General features: G+C 40.6%; 2 protein-coding genes across 8 annotated transcripts in view; one reads left to right on the top strand and one right to left on the bottom strand.

Annotated features, from left to right (window-relative positions):
* The window catches only part of LOC117017553 (beta-galactosidase-1-like protein 3), an 85609-nt gene that overhangs the window by 49025 nt on the left and 9085 nt on the right, over nt 1-27499 (bottom strand). For 6 of the 7 annotated variants that reach the window (XM_033097932.1, XM_033097935.1, XM_033097934.1 and 3 more), the window contains exons 4-9: nt 26197-26265; nt 25432-25527; nt 23994-24102; nt 12290-12382; nt 10199-10280; nt 9209-9273 (exon numbers count right to left, since the gene is read on the bottom strand). In XM_033097932.1, coding sequence (XP_032953823.1) covers nt 9209-9273; nt 10199-10280; nt 12290-12382; nt 23994-24102; nt 25432-25527; nt 26197-26265 — 514 coding nt within the window. The remainder of the gene's footprint in view (nt 1-9208; nt 9274-10198; nt 10281-12289; nt 12383-23993; nt 24103-25431; nt 25528-26196; nt 26266-27499) is intronic. The other variant, XM_033097939.1, reaches the window with a different exon arrangement.
* LOC117017554 (proteasome maturation protein-like) lies at nt 22919-23429 on the top strand. Its single transcript, XM_033097940.1, has one exon. It carries the CDS (start codon nt 22929-22931, stop codon nt 23352-23354), a length of 426 nt encoding a protein of 141 aa, XP_032953831.1. The 5' UTR covers nt 22919-22928; the 3' UTR covers nt 23355-23429.

Below are 27499 nucleotides of genomic sequence, written 5' to 3'. Positions count from 1 at the left end.
AAAAGCTTAGATTGTCTTGAAGAGACTGTTGGTAGAAATATGGACATTAAAGGAAATTCTGGTGAAAGCTCAGAAAGAAAAGAGGAAAGCTGTAGAAAAATCTTCTATCATCTTAGAGAACATACATATCATCATGAACAGAATAGTGTTAGAAATATGAATGTTAAAGATGCTTCTGGTGAAATCTCAGATGGAAATGAAGAACATGATATTGAAAACTGGAAGGGAGGAATAATCCTTGTTAAAAGTATCAAAAAAAATTGCATAAATTGTATTCTAGTATTTTGTGGAAAGTAGAACTTGTAATTGATGAACTTCAATATTTAGCTGAGGAGATTTCTAAGCAAAATGTTAAAAGGAAGGTGTGGTTTCTCCTTGTTGCTCATAGTAAAATACAAAAGGAAAGAGATGAATTGGAGATGGAATTATTAAGCAAAAAGAAAGCAGAACTTGAAGGTCTGGAAAATTCTCAGACTATCTATATTGTAAAAAAAAAAAAAAAAAAAAAGAGAAAGTGTGATTAGAGAACATCAAAGACATGGCTGCACAATCATTTGCAAAAGAGATTATGGGTACATAACTTATGGATTCATTTAGCCATCACAGCAGAATCCAGAAATAGAGACGGGGTCATCCAGGAAAGATATGTGTAGGACCCTGTAGTTTTATTGCTTGGACCCATGTGAATTACATGGGAGTTCAACATGTTTTTTAAAGAATTTTATACAACAGAAATGCTGCCACCTGGGACTGTATAGACAGAGGTAGGATAAAATGAAGCAAGACTGTTGGACTTCCAGGATTTTACAAGGTGGGCCAATAGAGGTAACAGCTGCAAACATGTGCTATTGCTTCAAAAAAAGGGAGGAAGAACGCTGAAGACGTTTGAGAAGTCAACAGGCTGCCAGTATCACTATGGGTGCAGAGGGCACAGGCCCTGTGGACAGGGCTGTGTTGTCTTTTCCCTAGTTCCAGTAACTCAGAATGTGACTGTATTTGGGAAAAGGGTATTTATATAGTTAAGACTAAATGAAGTCATTAGGATGGGCACTAATTCAATATAACTGGTATCCTTATTTAAAAAAAAAAAGATTAGGATACAGACACACACAGAGAGAAGACCATGTGAAATTGCAGAGAGTAGGCAGCCATCTTCAAGCTAAGGAAAGAGGCCTCAGAAGAAACAAACCCTGCTGATACCTTGATCTCAGACGTCTAGCCTCCAGATCTCTGAGAAAATAAATGTTGTCAAAGCCACCCAGTCTGTGGTACTTTCACTTTCTTCTTGGTACTGGCTGGGGAAGGGGAGCAGCAGCTACTGCCAAATCTCAATACCCACCTCCCCTAGGGAACACAAGACTTAATCTGCAGAGGAAAGAGCAACAAAAACTGTCACCTTAGGTCACTATCCTTGCATATTAAGTACTATTGTAGTCATTATCATCTAAATTTGTTGACTGAGGAAAGCTGGCCATTGTGAAGTCTAAAATGTAGGTTACCCAATTATGCAAATAGTATTATATGTCTAACCATAGTCTTTTAAAAATGCTCTTATATAAAAAGGACAGAATATAATAAAGAGTATTAATAGTCCTATGAAAAAACAAACAAAACAATTGCACCTGAGAAAAGAAAAAAAAATCACCCTTGGCAGAGGAGCAGGAACATACACTGGGCCTAGAACTACAACTAGAGGAGAAGCAGGAGCATTTGAAAAGGCCTCACCCCCCATGGGTCACAACACCTGTTTAAGACTGAGATTGAATCAGAATTAAGGAATGCTTTTCCTCCCTCACCATCAAGCTAACCAGTATAGAGTAAAAATAACATGTAGTATAGCTGGGACAGCTGGAAGAGACAGACTCTCTGGGGTGCAATGCAAAGGGAAGTTTCAAGGCCAAGGGAAATGCAGACATAGTGAAAATACCTCTGCCAAACAAGCCCTCAATGTAGACACCAGATGTCACTAGAGGAATTTGAAGTCTGTGATGCACAGCTGACAACCATAATAACAACCAACCTGAAATTCAGCTCAACCCCTGACTAGATTAACACAACCTAACACCAAAAGCCTAGCAGAAAGAAAGGAATATTTATCTCCCAGATAGTATCTATGTCTTTCGCAAATATTCAGTTTTCAATTAAAAAACAATGAGCCACAAAAAGGCAAGAAAAAGACACTTTGAATAGATAAATCAATCATCAAAAATAGACTCAAATAAGACACAGATATAGACAAGAAATTTAAAATAACTGTTATTAATATGTTAAGTGCCATAATAGAAAAGGTGGACAGTATGCAAAATCAGATGGATAATTTTAGCTGAGAAATGAAAACCACAGGAAAGAATCAAATGGAAATACTAGAAATTAAAAACACAGTAACATAAATGAAGAATTCCTTCAGTAGGTTCATCAGTAGATTTAACAGAGGAAAGGAATTAATCAGTGTGCTTAAAGAGAAGTCAATAGAAATTAACCAAACTGAATTGTAAAATTAAGGGAGAAAAAGAGTAGGGAAAAACCAACATCCAAGAGGTGTGAGACAATATCAAATGATCTAATATACATGTAATTGGACCTGCAGAGTAAGAGAGAGAGAACAAAGGATATATTTGAATAAATAAAGGCTGATAATTTTCTAAAATTAACGACAGACACCAAACCATATATTCAAGAATCCCAGAGAACATTAAGCAGAATAAATTCTAACAAACCACACATCAGTGTCACATGGGTAATAGACTCATTGGGGTTATCACCTTTTAGGTGTGGGGACAGAGTCCCAGAGAGCAGTTTCCAGGCTCTCAGCCTTGCGTGGGGAGGTGCTGGCTCTGGTAGTGAATGACCGTCAACTGTGATTGGTTGGCCATCAGTTGTAACCGGTTAGCCAATTGTCTACTGATGTAACTGTGGGGCTGCGTTGATTGGTTGGTGGGTTGGCAGGCAGAGAAGTGAATGGCGGACTGCAGATCGTGTGGCTACTACTGCGTGTGTCTCCCCCTGGCGCCAAAGAGAATATAGTGGTATGACTCCCCTATCTATGGCTCAGTGGGTATTCCTTTTTGGTCTAGCTATACCCTGCGTTCTTATGTGTGGAGCAGGAACAGAGGCCCCCCAGGCCGCCCTGCACGACAGAGGTATATGAATGTGTAATCACTATGCTGTTTTGTACACATGAAACTAATAAAAAAGAAAAAAAGAAACAAACTACACCTAAATATATTATACTCAAGCTTCTGAAAACCAAACACAAAGAGAAAATTCTAAAATCAATCAGAGAAAACAACACAAATCACTTACAAAATCCACAGATAAGAACCAATATAGAAGATGGCACAGTAATAAATGCTGTGCTTATAACTACATCAAAATTACAACTAAACTACAAAACAACCATCATTGAGAATTGCCTAAAATCTTGTGGAACTGAAGCCCTACAACAAAGGACATGCAGAAGAATCCACCTTGAGGCTGCTAGGAAGGGCAGACATGCACAATGGACTGGTCCTACACCTGCATGTGACCATTAAAAATACGGAAGGATATCACGGCTGTGAAGGTCCCCAGGAGGAGTGAGTGGGGACCTAGACCCTCCCCATCCCAGTGTTTCAGTGCTGGAAAGAGAAGTCCCCATAATTTCTGATTGAGAAAACGAGCGAAGATTGTGACTGAGACAAAGGGCAGCTGGACTCCCAGGTACTTCTCTTAAAGGGACCATGCATTAATCTGACAGAATCAATGGCTCTGAAGCTGCTCCGGCACTGGGGCAGCAGCTGGAGACGTGGCAGGGACATATGGGGGGGGGAACTCAGTTGTGTGGCTTCAGGACGGGGGCTGGAGGGGCAACTTTCTCCTGGACAGAGGAGCTGGCAGAGGCTATTGTTTCTTTGTTGAACCCTCCCCCTTCCTGATGTGCAGACGCAAGCAGCTGCCATATCTGAGTCTTCATCGAGCAGGCTGACACCATTCATTTGCCACACCCTGGTGATTTGAGATTCTGACGCACAGCCCAACTTTTGGGCACAACCAAGCTGCTTCCAGTGGCCTTTTTGTACAAACTGCCTGCCTTGGCTCATACTTTCCTAGGGTCTCTCAAAGGTTAGTGGAAACCAGACAAGCAGTATCTGGCTTGAGCATGTCCTGTAACACTGGTTGAGCAACCCTAACCCCAGCATTAGCAGCAGCTGGCTTTGGTTCGTGGCTTGGCCTCTCAAGGCACTTCCAAGCACAGCACAGGTGGTGGCCATCTGCAGATTTCCTTGTGGCTCCTGTCAGGTGTCCCCTGTGGATCCCCTCCCAGGTGGTCCTGGGGCTGGTACCACCAGTGGCCAGCTTCAAAATGAGCTGGAGCATCATTGAGCTGCCTCCAAAGATGACACACCCAGGGGTGAATTGGGCAGGCACCAGAGCTCTGCTGAGGTAGATCTTGCTCTATAGGGTCAGCACCTGCATCACAACTCCTCCACTATAGTCACAGCCAGTTTTCACAGCCAATGAGCCTGAGGGTCAGTCCCTTCCATTGATGTGCAAATAGTAACCAAGGCTTAACTACAAGAGGAAGGCACACACAACCCTTACAAAGGACACACCTGGAGTGCATGGCTCAAGTGACCAGGAAGATGGCCATTGAGCCCCACAGCACACCTATCACATAAGACCAGAAGACATAGCAGCCTTATCTAATACATAGAAACAAACAAACACAAGGAGGCAGCCAAAATGAGGAGACAAATAAACATGTCCCAAATAAAAGAACAGAACAAATCTTCAGAAAAAGAACTAAACAAAATGGAGACAAGTAATCTACCAGATGCAGAGTTCCAAACACTGGCTATAAGGATGTTCAATGATCTCAGGAGGAACTTCAACAAAGAAATGGGAAACAAAAATGGAAATAGAAAATATAAAAAAGAACCAGTCAGAAATAAAGAATACAATAATGGAAATGAAGAATACATTACAGGGAATCAACAGTAGATCAGACAAATCAGAGGATCAGACCAGTGATGTAGAAGATAAGGTAGCAGAAAACACTCAACCAGAACAGCAAAAAGAAAATAGAATCCAAAAAATTGAGAAGAGTTTAAGGGGCTTCTGGGACAACATCAAGCATACCAACATTCACATTATATGGGTACCAGAAGAAGAGAGAGAGAGCAAGAAATTGAAAACCTATCTGAAGAAATAATGACAGATGGTTAAACAAACTGTGGTACATCCATACCACAGAATTCTACTCAGCAATAAAGAGGAATGAACTATTGATACAGGTAATAACATGGGTGAATTTTCTAGGGCATGACGCTGAGTGAGAAAAAGGCAATCTCAAAAAGTTACATACTATATAATTTCAAAAAGTCACATTGTGTACAGAAAAAAAGAAAGAAAGAAAGAAAGTGACAGAAAATTTCCCTAACCTGGTGAAGGAAATAGATGTACAAGCCCAGGAAGCACAGAGAGTCCCAGACAAGGTGAACCCAAAGAGGACAACACCAAGACACATCATTATTAAAATGTGAAAGGTTAAAGACAAAGAGAGAATCTTAAAGACACAAGAGAAAACCTACAAGGGAGCTCCCATGAGACTATCAGCTGATTTCTCAATAGAAACTCTGCAGGTCAGAAGTGATTGGCAGTAAATATTCAAAGTGATGGAAAACAAGGACCAACTACGAAGATTATTCTACCCAGCAAAGCTATTATTTAGAATTAAAGGATAGATAAGGAGCTTCCCAGACAAGAAAAAGCTAAAGGAGCTCATCATCACCAAACCAGTATTACAAGGAATTTTAGAGGGACTTCTTTAAGATGAAAAAATTATATATATAATATGAATAATAAAATGGCAATAACTACATAGCTATCGACAATTACTTTCAATGTAAATGTATTAAATGCTTCAATCAAATATAAGGGGGCTGAGTGGATAAGAAAACAAGACCTTTGCATATGCTGCCTACGAGAGACTTACTTCAGATTAAAAGACACACACAGACTGAAAGTAAAGGGATGGAAAAAGATATTTCATGAAAATGGAAACAAACAAATAGCTGGGGTAGCAATAGTTATAACAGACAAAATAGATTTTGAAACAAAGACCATAACAAGAGACAAAGAAGGACCGACTAATCCCACTTCTGGGTATTTATCCAAACAAACACAAAATGCTACTTTAAGGGCACGTGCCCATCCATATGTTCATTGCAGCATTATTTACAATAGCCAAGATATGAAAGCAACCTGGGTGTCCCTGAAGGGATGAGTGGATAAAGAAGAGGTGGTACATATATACAATGAAATATTACTCAGCCATAAAAAAAGAAAAAGAATTCTGGCCATCTGCAACAACATAGATGGACTTAAAGGGTATTGTGCTGAGTGTAGTAAGTCAGACAATGAAAGACAAATGTCATATGATTTCACTTATAAGTGGAATCTAAAGAACAAAATAAACAAACAAACAGAACAAAACAAACTCATTGATACAGAGAACATTTTGATGGCTGCCAGATGAGAGGGGGTTGGGGATGAGTGAAAAGGGGAAGGGATTAATAAATACAAATTGGTTGTTACACAGTCGTCATGGGGATGACTACTTCCTAGAGCATAAGGAATATAGTCAACAATATTGTAGTAACTATGTATAGTGTCAGATGGGTACTAGATCTATCGGGGTGATAAATAGGAGGGTGCTGGGAGCATGGTGAAAAAGGTGAAGGAATTAAGAGGTATAAATTGGTAGTTACAAAATAGTCATGGGGATGTAAAGCATAGGGAATGTAGCCAATAATATGGTAATAACTATGTATAGTGCCAGGTGGATACTAGTCAGGGGGATCACTTCTTAGATTATATAAATGTCTAACACTGTTCTATACACCTGAAACTAATATAAAATAATATTGAATGTCAACTCTAATTGAAAAATTTAAAAAGGAGAGAAAAGATAAAGAAGAATAAGAGGTTCAAAGTTCCAGATATAAAACAAATAAGTCTTGGTGATGTAATATACTGCTGAAGAAATAGAGTCAATAATATTGTGATAGCTCGCTGTGTCAGATGGTTGTTGGACTTATGGTGATCACTTCTTTAGCATAGGGAATATAATCAATAATATTGGTAATAACTATGTATAGTGCCAGATGGGTACTTTTAAACAACTATGATGTATACCTGAAACTAATATAATATTGCATGCTAGCTATATTTTAATAAAAACTTTTTTAAAAGACTGGGTCAATATTCAAAAACCATATTAATCATATTAGCATATGAAACAAAAAGGACATATGAGAAAAGCTGCATGAACTTTGGGTTTGGCTATAACTGTAGAGGTATGACAACAAAAGCATGATCCACTCAGCTATCAGAAGGAATAAAGTACTGATTCATGCTACAGTAGGAATGGACCTCAAGACCATCAAGCTGCCTGAAAGTAGCCAGATAGATGCAAAAAACTAGATATTGTATGATTCTTTTTATATGAAATGTATAGAAAATGCAAGTTGATAGAGAGCAGATCAGTGGTTGCCTAGGGCTGGAGATGGGAGCAGGGGATTAACTACAAATGAGCATAATGAAATTTTAGATTGTGGGGATGGTTCTAAAACTCTATATATTCAATTGTATACTTACAATGGGTGAATTAATGATGCATGAATTATATCTCAATAAAGCTGTTTTAAAAAATAACAAGAGGGAAAAAAAGAAACAAGGGAGATCAGGTGGTTCAGTTGGATAGAGCGCGAGCTCTGGGCAACAGGGCTGCCAGTTCAATTCCTACATGGGCCAGCGAGCTGCGCCGTCCACAGCTAGAATGAAGTCAATGAGCTGCCGCTCAGCTCCCGGGTGGCCAGATGGCTCAGCTGGTTGGAGCGCGGGCTCTCAACCACAGGTTGCTGATTCAACTCCTCGACTCCCGCAAGGGATGGTGGGCTGCGCCCCCCACAACTAAGATTGAACACAGCACCTTGAGCTGAGCTGCCGCTGAGCTCCTGGATGGCTCAGTTGGTTGGAGTGTGGGCTCTCACCATAAGGTTGCTGGTTCGACTCCTCGACTCCCGCAAGGGATGGTGAGCTGCACCCCCTGCAACTAACAACAGCAGCTGGACCTGGAGCTGAGCTGCGCCCTCCACAACTAAAATTGAAAGGACAACAACCTGACTTGGAAAAGTTGACTTAAAGTTGACTTAAAAAAAAAAAAGAAAAAGAAAAAGAAAATAAACAACAAAAGAGACTTATTAAATGCACTAAAAACTAGAGAAAGCCATGGATCTACCCCCAGCAGAATCCCTTCTTTTTATTATTAATAGGTCATAAATTGAAGAAATTAGTGAGAAAAGGAAGTAAGAATGGATTAGTTCTTTAATTAAAACTTGTGGAGGAGGTTGTAAGGCTGAGGAGAGGGCACTGGGGAGGCTCTAGCCAAGCGAGAGTGCCACACTTTGCAGGAATTACAGAAGGCCTTTGTGGATGAGGGAGAAGACCAGTGAGGGCTGAAGTTGGAAATGAAGACTGTGTCAGGCACACAGGCCATGGATTGGGTTTTAGATATTATCCTAGGCACAAAGGAAACCGAGGAAAGTGTAGTAAGCAGAGGAAACCATAATTATATTTGGTCTGTCAGAGCTCAATCCTGTTCTGTGGAGAGAGGATATAATCCCTGAAGCTACAGGTTATCCATCTTTGTAACAATCACAGGGGGTCACCCACTAAGAGGAAACTAAGAGCTACTCAATCCATGTTTGTTAAATGAATTCATGTGCAATACAGTTACTCATTCCCATAATTTGCACAGCTACGTTAAAAAAAGGCTGATCCCACCAAAGCTAGGCATGATTCCTGTGTCAACAATACACATGGCCCATTTCTGAGCTCTGTCCTCACAGAGTACAGAAAACATCATCTCCCTCTTGTTTACCTCACATAACCCCCTCACCTTTCATCTGGTCGTCTCCACGAGGTGCTCCACTAACGCAGGTGACAGGAGCAGAATTTCCTCCTCATTCTCCATGACAAAAGACATAAACTCCCCCAATTGCTTTGGGACCCAGCTGAGACCCCAGGGGAAAAGCTGCAGTCTTTCTGTCAAGCCTCCTCTCCTCATTGAACACCAGTTGCACAGGCTGGGGTGGGGGCGGGGGGGGGATGTGAGATTCATGACAGGTGAAGAGACTAAGACTCTTCATCACTAAGGTGTCCTTACCTGCATCTTATGAAGGGACTTGATAGCATTTTCCTGAAATGCGTTCATATTGAGGGTGGCCAGCACTGTAGAGAAAAGGGAGAGTTGCTGCATGAGGCATTGTGACAAGTGCCAACAGGGAAGGGATGGAGGCCCACAATTTGTGCACAGAAGGAAGGTGTGTTGAGTAGTAAGGATAATGAGATACTACTTGTATCCCACACTGCAATGTACAAAGGACTGTCATATATCTCCTCACATCATTGGATACTTGTGCAGAGAAATGGAACAGGCCAAGGTCACATAGTTTTATTAGACCTAGGAAGTGAATGACTGTTTCCTGACCCCAAGTCCAGCACACTTTCTACTGTACCATAACAATGTGGGGAAGAAACACCAAAAAGCTATAAGGAGAGAACAGCAGTCTACAGAAGAGGCTAGTCTTAAGCTAAGGACTACTTGACAGATGCTCCCCTGGACCCATCTGGCTGCTCAGTAACATAAGCTTATAACTTTGTTCTGAATTATTCAGCTACTTTATTCTCTAAGACCTACTCAGAGTCCACAGTGCACCTCATGTTGCAGGATCCCAGGACTGGGACTCTGCTGAGGCTGGCTGTCTGACACAACACCTGTCTTCTTCTTCTCCCTGGAATTCTCAATGTTGGTGGAGAAGACCTTCATTCTAAACCTACCCAGCACCAATCCAGGTTCTCAGCCAAAGAAAACGTATGAAAGATGGAAAGGTGTACTGGGGACAGAGGAACTCAATTATGGCTTTGTTGATGAAAGACAACAGGAAAAAGGAAAAGTGATGGAGTTGCCAAATGAACTCTTCACTTTGACCTTGAGTCCTCATCTATTGTAATATCAAATCTCTATGGTCCACTTCAATGTACATGGGAAAGACAGGTATCAGAAATATTCTTGGTTCTTTCTGATGCTTGTTCAAGATTCAAACGGGTGGGTTAAAAGCCTCAGTTCTCCCTTAAAATAAGTCTAAATTTGTACCTCCTTTTATGGAGCCTCTTTGAACTTCTTTCTCAGAATCTGAGGTCAAGAGCAGCTCCACAATCCCTCTTTTCAGCAGGGCCTGTTGAGAAAACTGGACAAAATGAACCCACTTCCCTTACCCCCTTGGGAAGGAGGAGATTAAGAAATAAATACAACTGGGCTTAGATGGGCAGCGTGTGAGCAGAAAAAATGTTTTAATTGAGAGTCTGACCATCTGAAACTCAATAAATTGAGGGAAATTGCAGTCTCTGTTCCAGTGCGGTGTTTTTCCCAGGAAAGACCACAAAAGCAGCTAAATATGGGCTCTGATACCCCGTAGCCTCAAGGAAAACACAAGAAGGAAAACACAAGGCTAAGTTTATAAGGAAACGCCCTGAGGGGGGATCACAATCTGAGAGAAAGAGAGAAAGAAGACTTGGGAAACTCTTTGTGCTTGAAGAGGAGAAGCTGAGACTATGGGGCCCCAAGGATAATCAAAGAGAAACTTAACAAAACTTGGATTCTACCTGGACACACAAAGGAAGCAAGGAAGCCTGCCACAGTGTTGGGAAACTGGGAAACTAATTTGAAAATCATATTTACTAATGGCATAGGAAGCAGACAGATGGCCAAGGGTGAGAAGACCCTCTCTGTGTGCCTTGTATGTTCACTGAACCATATCTGGGCCTGGGAGTGGAGTCGCATGATAAATTTTAAAAATCAAGGAAAAATAATGCTAGCTGAATGAGATTGATTTGAGGGGGTCTGATGTGATGCCCCTGAGAAATGTTAGGGAGGGGAATTTCTCACAGGCCTCGTCCAGTTCTGGAAGCCACAGCTATAGGACAGGAGCCAGGACATCTGTGGAGCCCAGCACTCACTCCTCCCTCTCTTGTCACTTGCTCTCTCTTCCCTGTCCAGCTGGCAACTCCTCCCGCTGCTCTCCTGGCCATTCCACCCAGAGGTCTCTGTGTGGACAGAGCTAACATGGGCCCCTGACTCCTGCTTAACAGCTTGGGGAAGAGTCCAGTTTAGACTAGAACTCATCAGCTTCCTGAATGTGGGAAGTCAGTGACAGGGAGGAGCCAACAAAGACACCAGGCAGGACTGAATTATTCCTTGGTCTGAGATATCCCCCACATGAAGGAGCAAAGGCAACAGAAGAAAGAATGTTAGTACTATAGGTAAGAAAGCTGCTGGATGATAGCCATCATCCTTAAGTTCATGAAGTATTATTTATTCACTGTGGATGTATTCACCAACCCCAGCTTTCATGAAAATCATGGGTCATAGAGATAGCAACAGAAAGGAATAATCTTTTCACATCATATTTTATCTCATCATAAAGTTTTTTAAGTACATCTTGATCACCCTGACCATATTATAGATTCATAGAGAAATTGAACTTGATCTTCTATATGAGGTCTGACAATTAAGTTCGTGAACTCATCCTAGAAAAAGTGCTACATACCTCATTGTTGACTATCACTATAGTCACCTTCGAAGTACACCCCTTGGGAAGCTATGCACCCATGCCCATACCTAGTCCACCCTTCAGAGCAATTTTGGAACTGTTTTTCTGAAATGGCCATCAGAGCTGTCACTGTATTACCCTTGATGTCCTGAATGTCCTCAAAATGTCTCCTTTCAATATTTCCTTTATCTTCAGATAAAGAAAGAAGTCACTTGGGGCCAGTTCAGGTAAGCAGGGAGCGTGTTCCAATACAGATATTTGTTTACTGGCTAAAAACTTCCTCACAGACAGTGCCGTGTAAGCTGGTGCATTGTCATGATGCAAGAGCCATGAATTGTTGGCAAAAAGTTCAGTTTGTCTAACTTTTTCACGCAGCCTTTTCAGCACTTCCAAATAGTGAATTTGGTTAACTGTTTGTCCAGTTGGTACAAATTCATAATGAATAAACCCTCTGATATCAAAAAAGTTAGCAACATTGTTGAAACAAGTTTGTGAACTTAATCGTCTGACCTCATATTCGATAACCCACAGTGCCTAACATAAAATCATACAGCAAACTCAGAAATACTTCCTGTAAAAGAGACATATTGAGGAAGGAAGCATGAAAGTATGCAGACAAATCAAATGTTTCTTACCTTTTGAAGATACGGCATGTAATCTTTATCCTTATTGAACGAACCATATTCATTCTCCACCTGCACTGCAATAATGGGGCCTCCCTGGTGGTACTGAGATAAGCAGAGTAAGGGGGAGAGTGAGGCTAAGCGTGGGAAAGCCTGGAGTCTGTGGTCTGCTACTAAAGATAACACACCTGGTGAGGGACACTTTGCTTCTGGTTGTTTCCTTACCTTAAGGCACTCTCTCTTTTACCCCGGATTCTATAATAAATACCTCCAGGTACTTTCGCTTCTGCCAAGAGTCCTACCTTCACAATTTTTGTAGCGACTGCCACAGTTTTCCCTCCATTTCTCATATTAATTAGCTTCTTAAATATGAGAGCTCAAACCTACAAACTCACCTGCTTCCACTCCCACTCTATCCACTTTCCCACCTGACAAAGAATGAGGTATCCCTCCTCTCTCCTCCTGTGTTAGGGTAATGCCAACACTCGTGCGAGGAGTCCCTGCCTCCTACTACCTTCTCAAGAGCTGGTTCTATGCACTGTTCTCTTGCCATTCTGTACTTTCAAACCTTTCCTTCCAAACTGACTGATTTCCACCACCCTGGAAACTTATTCAGAAACTTCACATCAGAAACAGAGAGAATAGCCCAGGCTTGTTCCCGCCAATAACCATTCTCTTGCTTTCTCCTCCTTTGTTTTTTTGGGGGGGTTTTTTGTTTTGTTTTGGTTTGGTTTTAGATTTTTATGGCTATTTTATTTTATTTTTTTTATTTTTCAATTACAGTTGACATTCAATATTATATTAGTTTTAGTGTGCTCTCTCTTCTTTAAGATCCTTACTTCTTGAAAGAGTCACTAGTTGTCTACTCTCACTTTTATCAATTTCTCAAACCATTGTGGTAAAGCTTCCACCCCATCATACCACCTAAGCTGTCAACATTGACCTAGTCATGCTGAAATTATAACACTTTTCAATGTTGAATTTACTCTTTCCACACTCCAGTCTTTCTACACTCAAGTCAATTCTCTGCTTCTTGAAGCCTCTCCACAATGAAAGCAGATAAACTCTCAACAGTGAACAATGGATCATTTCACTCCCCACATGGTTCCTACTGCCTCTGAGTAAATGCCTGTTTTAGAGTGAGGTATTCTCTTTTAGACAATGGGACACGAATTCCTGCGTTGGAACAGAGGAGAATGACCATGTTCAGTGGGTTTTCCTTTACAGCCTCACATTTTGCCTCTTTTCCAGCTCACATGCTATTCTCCAGACTGACTGGACTTCTTTTACTCTTTCAAACTCCTCATTCTATCTCTTGTTATCTGGTCTTCACCCATGTTGGAGATTCCTGACCATTCCCCCTGGCCTGGTTCAAGCCTGCCCACATTTCAGGTCACTGTTTAAATTACTTTTTCTGAAAAACATGCTCTGAATCTCCCTTTCTCCTACACTTCTTTCCCTGTAGCAGTTACCACTTGTGTTGAAGTGCCTGTTTGTCTCTCATGTTGAGTTATAAGCCCCACGGGAAGCTTAACTGCTACATAGTGTTTGGCACATAGTAGGTGCTCAATAATTACTTGTTGAATGAACATAAGTATTCTGAACTGATGAACTAAGGATAACTGTTTGTATTATTGAACAGTATCTTCTTCCCAGCCTGAAGAGTGACATATCTAAAAACTCCATAGTAGGAGAATTCACAGTTAACCATATGAAATAAACAGGATTAGAAGAATAAATATGCCCAATAAAATAGTAAATATACTCTAAAAATTATTTAAATGTAACAAAACAACAAAGACAACCAATCAAATGGAAAGACCTTAAAATACTAATAATTTGATAATGATGATCCCTATACATTTCATTTGTACTTACAATTCCCTGCTTCTTAAAATTTTCCCAGAATTTCCCACCTTATGATTTCAATGGATGTTTATAAATTTACTTTGCTTGCTGAATATATATGAGTGTTAAGTAGCATTTTACTTATACCCGAACTTCCATGCAAACAGTCAGACTTTCTAGTTTTAGGACTCAGAGATTTTTCATTCCTGCCACTGAGTCTCACCTTGATTGTAGAAATAAATCCAGGAACACATGGCTTCAGCTCTTCTTACAAAGGATGTACCTCGACTCCACCAAATAGACCCAGAATTTAATCCTAAAGACAAGGTCTTCCCCTCTGCATTGCTCTTCTTTCCTAAAGCTGTGTTGCTTTATTTCCATTTATAATCTCCATTTGTTCTCTTTATAATGGTCCTAATAAGAGTAACTCAAATTCACAATTCAGAATTATTTAGGAGAGATGACATCACAGAAATGGCAGCATGAGGAGTACTTCTTGAAATCTCCTCTGGAAGTTACAACTAATTAAACAGCTATAATTCAACAAAGGTCTCCCTGCACAGCACACTAGTATGCCTGAGAGACTTGCACTGTGAATCAGCTGAAGGTGGGCAAATCGGGCTAGCAGGGGTGGAGAAATGGGGGAAGTGCAAAGAGACAGGCCACTGACTGTGGGACCCCAGGATGCAGACCAGAGTCACAGCCTCAGGAGAGGGAAGAATTCAGGATCCAGGCACACCCCCTTGTGACCCACAGTCCTGCCTGAGCGATCAGCATACAAGCAGCTGAATCCAGCATTAGAGGTGAGAACAGTGGTTTAAGCCTGCACAGCCAGGCAGAAATCAGGGGAAAAAAAAAAAAAAAGAGACACAGAGCCTGGCTGCCTCCCTCCCACCTTCACAGAGTTAGCACTGGGCTTCAGAAGAAACAGGTAGCAATGTCAGATTAAAGAACAAAATATCTACAATTCTGAGAACTGTACCGACAGTCCTGTGCACTCCAGCAACAGCGAAAGAGCTGGGGGAGGGGGACAAGACAGCTCTGGGCTGATCAGAGCCACAAGCTCCAGCCACCTTTCCACATCCCACCCCATCCCCACCTTTCTGGACAGATCCCTGTGAGGTAATCAGAGCAGTGAAGACACACAGGCTCAGCATCGGGCTGCAAGGGAAGCTTTGGGATTTCAGAAGATTTGGCCATCGTACTCCCAGTGCATATTCCCAAGCTGGGGCAGAAACTGCACTGAATGGGTAGAAAGAACTGACCACATCCCATGGCACACTGGAATCCTGCCCCACCCACCTAGAGATGCATTGCCAGGGGCATTCTGGGTGCCTGGGTGACTAACTTCGCCCCCAGAAACTGTGGAGGAGGTTTTTTACAGCAGCAAACAATCTGAAAAGGCCTAGGGAGATTTGGGTGGTGAACAGTGACCCAAAAACTGCACCACAACCACTTGGGAGCAGCTCTTGGGAATTTTCAAGCCTGAAGTAGAGGCTGGTGGCAGTGTCCTCGGGGCACAATACAAGGTGGTCAAAGTCCAGGTACAGGCATAAGATCTGAATCTGTATTAACATTGTAAAAACAAATGGTCACATTTCATAACTCACTTCAACTCCACCCCACCCAGCTAGTGCCATATCACCAAGCGCACTCTCAACACCAGGTCAACCAGCCAGCCACAGGCTCCTAAGGAGCCTCTTTCAACAGTTGGCCCTTACAGGCAACTGACAGATGGCAACAGGCACGGGGGTGCCCTGAGCCTATTGCTAAGCTGTCTCAGGCCCAATTGGTGGCAGCCAGCTGCAGTTCACAGAGAGACCACCCACACATGCATGCAGGTCTAGCATGGGCAGCAGCCAACTGCATACAGCTTTGAGGCACCTACCAGGTAGCCATGGGCTCATAACAGGCAGGGCTGAAACTGCCCTGCATGGGAGCCCCACCCAAGAGACACCAGAAATAATATACCCAGAAGCCAGCTTCAGACCAAACCAGAGCACTACCTGGTTTGACCTACAGGCAGCACACCCAAAGGGAATTCTCAACAGGCACAAGAGCTTGCAGGAGCAAAGCCTCCACTGAGGGGGATCAGCCCTCACACAGCAGCTCATAAACTGTGGGCATAGCCAATCCTCATAGTTAGTCAGCCTGGGAGTCAATCCTACACACTGATACAACAAAAGCAATCAAGGCTCATCTACAACAGGAGAACGCTCACAACACAAGGGATACCTCTGGAACACATGCACAGGAGATTAGGGAGACTGAGCAACTTGACTACAAAGGACACATACTACATAACGTCACGCATCAAAGACTGAGAGATATAATTGATTAGGTAATCTACCTAATACATAGAAGCAAACACAGAGCAACAGCCAGAATGAGGAAACAAAGAAACATGTCCCAAATAAAAGAATAAAAGAAACTTCCAGAAATGGAGCTAAATGAAACAGAGGCAGTCAACCTACCACATACAGAGTTTAAAATGCTGATGATAAGAATGATGAGGAACTTAGTGAAAATTTCAGCAAAGTGATAGCAAGAGTAAAGAAGCATATAGAAAAAATAATCAGTCAGAAATAAAGAATATAATAATTGAAGTGAAGGATACACTAGAAGGAATCACCAGCAGATTAGATGAAGCAGAAGATCAAATCAGTGATTTAAAAGACAAAGTAGTAGAATTCACCCAATTAAAACAGCAAAAAGAAAAAAGAATAAAAAACAATAACCTGTAGGACAGCATTAAGCACAACAATATTTGCATCATAGCAATACCAGAAGGAGAAGAGAGAGCACAAGGGATTGAGAACATTTGAAGAAATAATGACCAAAAACTTCCCTAACCTGGTGAAGGAAAATAACATACAAGCCCAGGAAGCACAGAGAGTTCCAAACAAGATAAACCCAAACAGTCCCACACCAAGACATATCATAGTTAAAATGGCAAAGGTTAAAGACAAAGAGAGAATCCTAAAAGCAGCAAGAAAAGGACAGCTAGTTACTTACAAGGGAGCTCCCATAAGACCATTGGCTGACTTTTCCACAGAAAATTGGCAGGCCAGAAGGGAATGACAGGAAATAGTCAAAGTCATGAAAAACAAAGGCTTACAACTGAGATTGCTCTACCCAGCAGGGCTATCATTTAAAATTGAAGGAGAGATAAAGAGCATCCCAGAAAAGAATAAACTAAAGGAATTCATTACCACCAAGCCAGTATTGCAAGAAATGTTAAAAGGGCTTCTTTAAGCAAAAGAAAGGTGAAAGCAAACTAACTAATGAAGACCAGAAACACAAATACTAAAATTGCAATAACTATGTACCTGTCAATAATCACTTAAATGTAAATGAATTAAATGCTCCAATCAAAAGACATAAGGTAGCTGAGTGGATAAGAAAACATGACCCATTCGTACGCTGTTTACAAGAGACCCACCTCAGATCAAAAGACACACACAGACTGAAAGTAAAGGGATGGAATAAGATATTTCACATAAGTGGAAATGAGAAAGAAGCTGGGGAAGCAATACTTTTATCAAACAAAATAGATTTTAAAATGAAGACTATAATAAAAGACAAAGAAGGGCACTACAAAATAATAAAGCAATCGATACAACAAGAAGACATAACCATAGTAAACATCTATGCACCCAACATAGGAGCACCTAAATATATAAAACATATATTGACTGACATAAAGGCAGAGATCAACAGTAACACGATCATAGTAGGGGACCTCAACACCCGACTGACCAATGGACAGATCCTACAGACAGAAAATCAATATAGAAACAGTGGCCTTAAATGACAAATGAGGCCAGTTGGATTCAATCGATATTTTTAGAGCATTTCACCCATAAACAGCAAAATATACATTCTTCTCAATAGCACATGGAACATTTTCCAAGATAGACCACACGCTAGGCCTCAAAACAAGTTGTAATAAATTTAAGAAGATTGAAATCATACCAAGCATCTTCCCTGATCACAGTGCTATGAAACTAGAAATCAATTATAAGAAGAAAACCAGAGATCACACAAACACATGGAGGCTGAATAGCATGTTACTAAATAATGAATGGGTCAACAATGAAATCAAGGAACAAATCAAAAGATACCTTGAGACAAACAAAAAATGAAAACAAAAGAACCCAAAACCTATGAGATGCAGTGAAGGCTGTCCCAAGAGGGAAATTCATAGCAATGCAGGCCTACCTAAAGAAACAAGAAAAATCTCAAATCAACAGTCTATCTTTACACCTAAGGGAACTGGGAAAAGAACAGCAAAATAAGCCCAAAGGGACTACAAGAAAGGAAATAAAAAAGATCAGAGTGGAAATAAATGAAATAGAGACAAAAAAAAAAAATACAGAAGATCAATGTACCAAGAGCTGGTTCTTTGAAAAGATAAACAAAATTGACAAACTTTTAACTAGACTCAGCCAGAAAAAGAGAAGACCCAAATTAATAATATCAGAAATGAAAGAGGAGAAGTGACAACAGACACCACAGAAATACAAAAAAATTTAAGAAAACACTACGAGCAACTATATGCCAACAAATTAGACAATCTGGAATAAATGGATAAATTTCTAGAAGCATACAATTTTCCAAAGCTAAATCAAGAAGAATCAGAAAATCTAAACAGACTGATTACTACCAACAAAATTGAATCAGTAATCTACAAGCTCTGAACTAACAAAAGCCTTGGCCCATATGGCTTCACAGGTGAATTTTCCCAAATATTCCAAAAAGAATTATCACCTATTCTCCTCAAACTATTCCAAAAAATCCAAAAGGAGGGAAGGCTCCCAAGTTCATATTATGAGGCCACTATCACCCTGATCCCAAAACCAGACAAAGACATTACAAAAAAAAAAAAAAAAAAAAACACTATAGGTCAATATCCCTAATGAACATAGATGCAAAAATCCTCAACAAAATATTAGCAAACATAATTCAACAATACATTAAAAAGATTATACATGATGACCAAGTGGGATTCATTCTTGGTATGCAAGTTTGGTTCAACATCTGCAAATCAATAAATGTGATACACCACACTAACAAAATGAAAAATAAAAATCATATGGTCATAGCAATAGATGATTTGACAAAATCCAGCAGCCAATTATGATTAAAATCTCTGAGCAAAATAGGAATAGAGGGATCATATCTCAAAATAATAAAGGCCATACATGATAAACCCACAGCTAATATCATATTCAATGGGGGAAAGCTAAAACCATTCCCCTTAAGATCAGGAACAAGACAAGGATGGCCACTTTCACCACTTTTATTCAACATAGTTCTGGAAGTTCTAGCCACAGCAATCAGACAAGAAAAAGAAATAAAAGGCATGTAAATTGGAAAGAAGGAAGAAAAAGCATCATTATATGCAGATGACATAATACTATATAGAGAGAATCCCAAAGACTCCACCAAAAAATATTAGAACTGACAAATGAATTTGTAAAATAGCAGGATACAAAATTGCAACTCAGAAATTGATTGCATTTGTATACACCAATAACAAACTATCAGAAGGAGAAATTAAGAAAACAATCTCATTTACAATTGCTTCCAAAAAAAATATAAAATACTTAGGAATAAATTTAACCAAGGAAGTGAAAGACCTGTACTCAGAAAATTATAAGATATTGAAGAGAGAAATTAAAGAACATACAAATAAATGGAAAAATATGCCATGCTCATGGATAGGAAGAAATAGTATAGTTAAAATGCCCATACTACCTAACGCAATATATAGATGCAACACAATCCCTATCAAATTACCAATAATATTTTTCACAGAACTAGAACATATAATCCTAAAATTTATATGGAATCATAAAAGACCCCAAATAGCCATGGCAATCTCAAGAAATAAGAACAAAGTGGAAGGTATCATTCTACCTTACATCAAATCATACTACAAAGCTCTAGTAATAAAAACAGCATGGTATTGGCATAAAAACAGACACATATCAATGGAATAGGATAGAGAGCCCAGAAATAAATCCATGCCTATGTGGTCATTTTATCTATGACAATGGCAGCAATAATTTACACTGGGGTAAAGACACTCTATTTAATAAATGGTGCTGGGAAAACTGGACAGACACATGCTGGACAAAAAAATGAAGCTGGACCACCTTCTTACAGCATATATAAGAATAAATTCAAAATGGATTAAAGACTTAAATATAAGACCCAAAGCCATAAAACTCCTAGAAGAAAATATAGGAAGTAAATTTGCAGATATTACTCTTAGTAATATTTTTACTGATACATCCCCTTGGGCAAAGGAAGCAAAAGAAAAAATAAACATGGGGTATTACATCAAACTAAGAACTTTTTTCACAGCAAAGGAAACCATCAATAAAACAAAAAGGCATCTTACTGAATAGGAGAAGATATGTGCCAATGATACATCTGATAAGGGGTTAATATCCAAAATTCATAAAAAATTAAAAACACATAGAACTCAACACCAAAAAAACAAACAACCCAATTCAAAAATGTGCAGAGGACACAAAGAGACATTCCTCTAAAGAGGACATACAGATGGCCAACAGACATATGAAAAAATGCTCAATGTCACTAATCATTAGAGAAATGCAAAATAAAAATGACAATGAGATACCACCTCACTCCTGTCAGAATGGCTATCATCAATAAATTGACAAGTGCTGGCAAGGATGTGGAGAAAAGGGAATCCTTGTGCACTGTTGGTGAGATTGCAGATTGGTGCAGCCACTATGGAAAACAGTATGGAAGTACCTCAAAAACTTGAAAATGGAACTACCTTATGACCCAGCAATTCCACTCCCAGGTATCTATCCAAAGAAATACAAAAACACTAATTCAAAAAATATATATGCACCTCTATGTTTATTGCAACACTATTCACAGTAGCCAACATATGAAAACAACTGAAATGCCCATTGATAGACGACTGCATAAAGAAACTGTGATACATTTATACAATGCTGTATTACTTGGCCATAAAGAAGAATGAAATCTTACCACTTGCAACGACATGGATTGACCTAGAAAATATCACGCTAAGTGAAATAAGTCAGATGGAGAAAGACAAATACCATATCATCTCACTTATATGTGGAATCTAAAGACCAGAATAAACAAACAAAACAGAAATGGACTCAGAAATATAGGGAAAAAAACACTGATGTTTGCTAGTGGGAGGGGTTGGGGATGGGGGCGAAGGTAAATGGATTAGAAAGTACAAATTAGTAGTCATAATATAGCCACGGGGATATGAAATACAGTTTGGGGGATATAATCAATAATGTTTTAAAGATTATGTACGATGCCAAATGGGCACTGGATTTATCAGGGGGATCACTTCATAGACTGTGTAGATGTCTGACCACTGCTTGAAGCTGAAGTTGAATAATATTGAATGTCAGTATTGAATATCAACCATAATTAAATTATATTTATCTATATAGTCACGGGATGTGGAGTACAACAAAGGGAATATAGTCAATGGAATTGTAAAAGCTATATTTGATGTCAGAGGGGTAGTAGACTGGGGGTGTTATTACTTTGTGAGGGCTGTAAATGTCTAACTATTACATTGTTTTGTACACCTGAAACTAAATAAAAAAAATAATAAAAAGAATTATTTAGAAAGGGCTGGATCTGCATCATTTTGCCTCCAAAAAAAGAGTCAAACATAGTAAGTCTAATTCTGGTTTTTATCCCATCACAAGCTATACCAGAAGTATGTTCTTAAAATAACATTAATTTTTAAATAATCACCATGTGCCTCCTCTCGTTTGGAAGAGAGTTATGTTTTTTAAATCAAACACAATGATCAAACAATTACTGTCTTGCAGACTGCAAGATATAATGTTCTTTTTCTGTCACAGACTGGTCTATGTGCTAAAGGCTGACATTATGAAAATAAAGGCATTTCTTGTCAAGTACATAGGGTCTGGGCACTCCAATGAAGAAGGGAAAGTGCGTGGCATCTGTGCTCTTTGCATTTATGTAAACAAAATGAACTGGAATGTAAGTAATAGCAAATATATTCACACAGGTACAAAATGACACACATGAACCAAGTTATTCATTATAAACTTGAAAAATCAAATGCCCATGACAAGGGCACTAGTTAAATTTTGATATATCCATATCCATATTATGAAATATTTTGCAGTCATTAAAAACAATGGCAGGTTTGAAAAACATATTTTCTAGTGACCAAAGAAAAATGCTCAGTGGAAATAGTATAGTTTTATATTTAAAAATGTACATACACACACATACACATGTGTAAGTGTTTGTATAAATAATTTGCTTCCATGTGTGTAGAGAATCTCTAGAAAGACACAAAATTCTGGTAAAGTTGGTTGTCTCCTAAAAAATAACTGAATGGCTTTGGACAGGGTAAGAGGGGAGACTTTTCTTTCACCATAAACTCTTTTGAACTCTTTCGAGGTTTTTCACCAAGTCCGTATATTAACTGTTTAAAACAGCAAAGATTATTTAAGAGTAATAATAAGGAATATAAGATCAGTGAGTCTAGTGAACATCAAGTACATTCAGAATGACAACCACACACCCATGCTTTCTGTCAGTCCTGTCTGGTGTGCTATATGTTTTCCAGAAGCCCTGAAGCAAAAGCTGTAGTAAGATGAGGGTCTAGAATTCAAAATTGCAAGAATATAAGCTTCAGCTCTCGTAGAGACTTATTCTGTGAACAAGCCGGGAAAAGCTATTTTTCTAAAGCAAATATAAGAAAGAAGGTAGGCAGAGCGGGTTGAAGATGAATGCCAGAGGACTTGGATCTCAGCTAAAGGACAGTATTCCTGTTACTGAACTTTCAGCAAGTGGACCTTTTGAAAGTCATGATCTTCTTCGAAAAGGTTTTTCTTGTGTGAAAAATGAACTCTTGCCCAGTCATCGTCTTGAATTATCAGAAAAAAATTTCCAGCTCAACCAAGATAAAATGAATTTTTCCACACTGAGAAACATCCAGGGTCTGTTTGCTCCACTCAAGTTGCAAATGGAATTCAAGGCGGTGCAGCAGGTTCAGCGTCTTCCATTTCTTCCAAGCTCAAACCTTTCACTGGATATTTTGAGGGGTAATGATGAGACTATTGGATTTGAAGATATTCTTAATGACCCATCACAAAGTGAACTAATGGGAGAACCACACTTGATGGTGGAATATAAACTCGGTTTACTGTAATGCAGTATGCTGTCCGTGAAAACAGAGGGGCTACGTCTTGTTTATAGTTGTCTTTTTACTATAATTTGATGTACACAACACAAGGGGATTGTTGCCTAAATAATATCTGATCATTTGAAAGTATTTGGTTCTTCGGTTTATGGCCATGCGACAGTTGAAAACACTAGAGATGATTTTAAAACTCCTGGTTTATATTAAAACAATAGCCTATGTCTTTAAAAAATTGTTTTGAATGAATATTATAAAATCGTCTTCAGATTCCAGTTCAACCTGTTTTCTGGGTAGTCCATACATTTAATTTTGAATAAAAATTATCGGTATTTGAGTCTCCAGCCTTCACAGTAGCATATTTCAGAGTAATATGCTACTGTAATTGATTTCACTGGCAACACTTCAATTTAGGTATAAAATCAGATATTTGTGTTTTACCTTGTTTCAGTAGTGCTCATCAGAGTAATATTTGCTTTATTGAACTTACTTTAGAATTATAGCCTATTTTTTGCTTCTTTCAAGTGGAAAAGTATAAGTTTAGAGGTTTTGATTTGGGTCTTGTCTTTACAGTGAAAAATTAAATAACGTAACCAGCAGATGTCAATTAAAAAAAAAAAAAGAAAGAAGGTAAAGATACTTTGTCTTTACCTGGAGAGGAACCACTCTGGCCATAAGATGATCAAAATATTGATTAACTGCTTCAACAAAGCCATTGTCGGTTGTTCTCAGTCTCAAGTTGGGGTCCTGCAGTAACCAGCTGAGGGTGAAAGGAGACAAGCTGAGTGAGAAGGAAAGACAGGAGGAAATATGAGTTGGGGCTGGGACCTACCTGACAGGTAGCTCCTTCCCAGGGCTCCCTTCCGCACAGTTTTACATATTTTGATCTCATGCCCACAGTTGTGCGGCACTCAAAAGTCCTGAAAGGATGCTTTCTGGACCATTCTTACAGACTTGTGAAATTTAGAAGGAAAGTGTCAAGACACTTTACAACTTAGGAGGTGCTCACAATTCCATCATGGCTCGTACACCCACATCTTAATGAGAGGTTTTTTAATCTTTCATTGAATACTCTCCTCCATTCTATTTCAGTTCATTAAAAACTTTCCCTTGAGCAAAGTGTATGTACCTTAGGCACAGTGTCAAACCTTCTCTAAGACCTAAGACTTCCAGCACAGAGCTTTCAAGTCAGCAAGCACAGCCCCAAGTCACTTTTAAGGTGCTGAGCAGAGCCACAGCTGACCTGTACAGGGAATCACAGCTTTGCTAAAACACCCACTTCCCTCAAGGTCAGGCTTTTTCTGCCCCTGAGCTGGCATGGGAGAATGAGCTCATCTTGGAGAAAACAAAGCCTTTACCTGACTGAGGGGAGTAAAAGCGCTCATCTGGATGCAGAGCCGTACATTAAACAGGGAGCTTGTAGAGTTAACAGAAGAGTATTCTTAGATTCTCACCCTGAACCTTAATTGTCTGGACTGAGGGCCAGCATCACAGATGAGAGAAAAGGGCAAAGAAAAATGAGAAGGAAGGGAGGGGAGCTGAGAGTTCTCAGCTCACTAGAGAAAATGGTCTTCCATTAACAAAATAAGAGAACAGTCAGAAGTCCCCAGAACAAGTCCAGAAGTTATCAGAATCTTCCGTCCCACTCTCTAAAGCTTCACTTCCCATTCCTCCTACCACAGGAGAACAGAGATGGGCACAGCTCCTTCCCGTGAAGAAAGAAGACTGTGATCATACTGATGCTTCCTCCTGCCCTCCACCCCCGCCCCCACCCTACACACACACAAACACACAGACACACACACACAAACACACACACACACACATACACACACACACACACACACTTGGCCACATGCCCACAACACCAGGACCAACCTCTCAAGTCCCTTCTCTGTGACACAGGAGTACAGTCGTACCCACATCTCACTATGTTACTGCAAGCAGTCCCTGGGACACTGTGTGAAAAGTACATGAGTGCAAAAAACAGCATATCTGCTCAGTGCTGTCAGATCCAAGTTTCATTTTTAGTAAAATAGACTGCTTTTCCACAACCACAACCCTACGCTGAACTCACAGCCCCGCTCACCTGGGCAAGCCCCCAAGGTCGATCTCACTGCAGATGTAGGGGCCTGGACGCAGAATCACCCACAGCCCGATCTCCGCAGCCATCAGCACAAAGGCCCTAGAAAGGTCAATGTCAGCAACTCTCAGGACACCTGAGCGGAGGGTGGGGATGAGCCCAGCACGCATCGCAGGGTGGCAGAGCTCCCCGGCTCCTCTCCTCGCCTGCCTTCCTCTCTCAACCAGAGACTGGGTGAGTGAAGGGAAGGCCGAGCCTTTACCCCCAGCAGAGAAGGGAATCCTACACCAGAGCATAGGCCAGAGGCCCTGGGAACTGGGTTATCACTGGTTACCAGCCTAGGACTGTCGGCACAGCCCCACTGGGTCATGAGGAAGAAGGGCATCAGACAGGGGACAGGGTCCCTGACAGTAAACCTGACTCCAATGACCTTGCTATCCTCGAGGGGTAACGCCTGTCCCAGCCTGGATGGCTGGACCCCACTGCAGAGCAGGGCCAACCCTGGGGATGAGGCATCTGGGTTGCAGTGAGGAAGGCTGGGCTCTGAGGAGGCAGGCCCTGATGCCTAGGAGTAACGGGTCTACTGCTGGAGAGCATCTGGGTCCTGAGTGCAGAGGCTGTCAGTGTGCTGAGAACAAGGCGCTGGACCCAGTCTGCCTCTGGTTCTCCAAGCAGAGCCAAGATGCCACTGTGGTCCCCAATCAACCCCAGCCAGCCCCCTTCCTCCTTCCCTGGCCTGGGCCACGTCACAGAAGCAGCAACAGCACCTACTCCAGATCCAGGTTCCCAGAGAAGTCAAATTTGCCTCTTTGTGGCTCATGGAGGTTCCACGGAACGTAGCTGTCATAGGGAAGAAGGAAATACAATAAACATCTTCTTATTTCTTTCCTATAAATTCCTAGGTTAGCCCCAAATCCAAGCCAAAACCTAGGATAACTTTACTTTGGAATAAGTTGAAGTTTCCAATAACAATTGGAAAACCTATATTACATGAACAATGATTATTTTCAATAGTTTCTTCTCTATTACCCGGTTGCGGTCCAAGCTGCCAATAATCCTGATTCTAGATTCCTTAAATTTATACATAATTTATCCCACTCTCCTTCCCATTCTTTGTAACACTCATTAAAAATATTTAAAAAGTGAAAAAATACAAATGTCTACATATGCCCAATAAATTATTGCTGAGAATTAATCAGAATCAGAATAGAGGAGGCGTTTCTATGAAAACAATGAAACATAATAAAAGAATGTGCTACCTTTAAACCTTGTAAGAAGAACCCTATCAGCGACCTTGGCCATAGGGCTGAGTCTGTAGGGCCAAAGGAACATGTACAAACTTTTATTAGGTGCTGTTTTTATTAGGTGCTGTTTTTATTAGGTGACTATATTTTGTGTGTGTAATGCAGGGTCTCAGCTCCCGCTCCCCGCACAAGAATGCAGGATATGGTGAGGCCAAAAAGGAACAACAAGGGAGCCATAGATAGGGGAGTCGTATCACTATATTCTCAATGGTGGCTGGTCGAGACAAAAAAGCAAACATCCGCCAGTACCCCAACGAGGGGACTTCCTGCACCCCAGTCTCGCTGGCGGCCGGGAGAGACAAAGGAAGTAGGATCCACATGATCCACAATCTGCCATCCGCGTTTACCAACCGCACTTGCCAGCCACAATCCGCACCTGCTAACCATGCTTACTAACCAAGTCATCCATAATCCGCCCTTCGCTTCTCTGGCAACCAACCAACCCCCCTAGCATACCTATGGAAGTTATATCAGTGGCTAATGGCTAACTGGTAACAGCTGATGGCCAGCTAGTCACAGCTGATGGCCATCTACTACCTGAGCCAGAACCTTTCCACGTGAGGCCGAGAGCCTGGAAACTGCTCTCTGGGGCTCTGTCCCCAGAGTGCGTTTCACCAACAAAGTTTTTGAATATTGTGCCCAACATCATGAGCCTTGTGGTTCTTATTACACAATTTTGCACAGCATAGAGATTTTTAAGAATCCATATGTTGCATTATGGCAGAACTGACTGTATTTCAAAATCTTTTCTTGTAAGGAGGAATGAAAAT

Source organism: Rhinolophus ferrumequinum, chromosome 25 (assembly GCF_004115265.2).
Source record: "Rhinolophus ferrumequinum isolate MPI-CBG mRhiFer1 chromosome 25, mRhiFer1_v1.p, whole genome shotgun sequence".
In the NCBI taxonomy this organism is placed as follows: Eukaryota; Metazoa; Chordata; class Mammalia; order Chiroptera; family Rhinolophidae; genus Rhinolophus; species Rhinolophus ferrumequinum.
The sequence above is the reverse complement of the archived record's forward strand: the minus strand, read 5'-3'. Positions and strand labels throughout refer to the sequence as shown.

What these genes read in the sequence shown, in the direction of transcription:
- LOC117017554 (XM_033097940.1), top strand. Translation starts at nt 22,929, where the DNA reads ATGAATGCCAGAGGACTTGGATCTCAGCTAAAGGACAGTATTCCTGTT.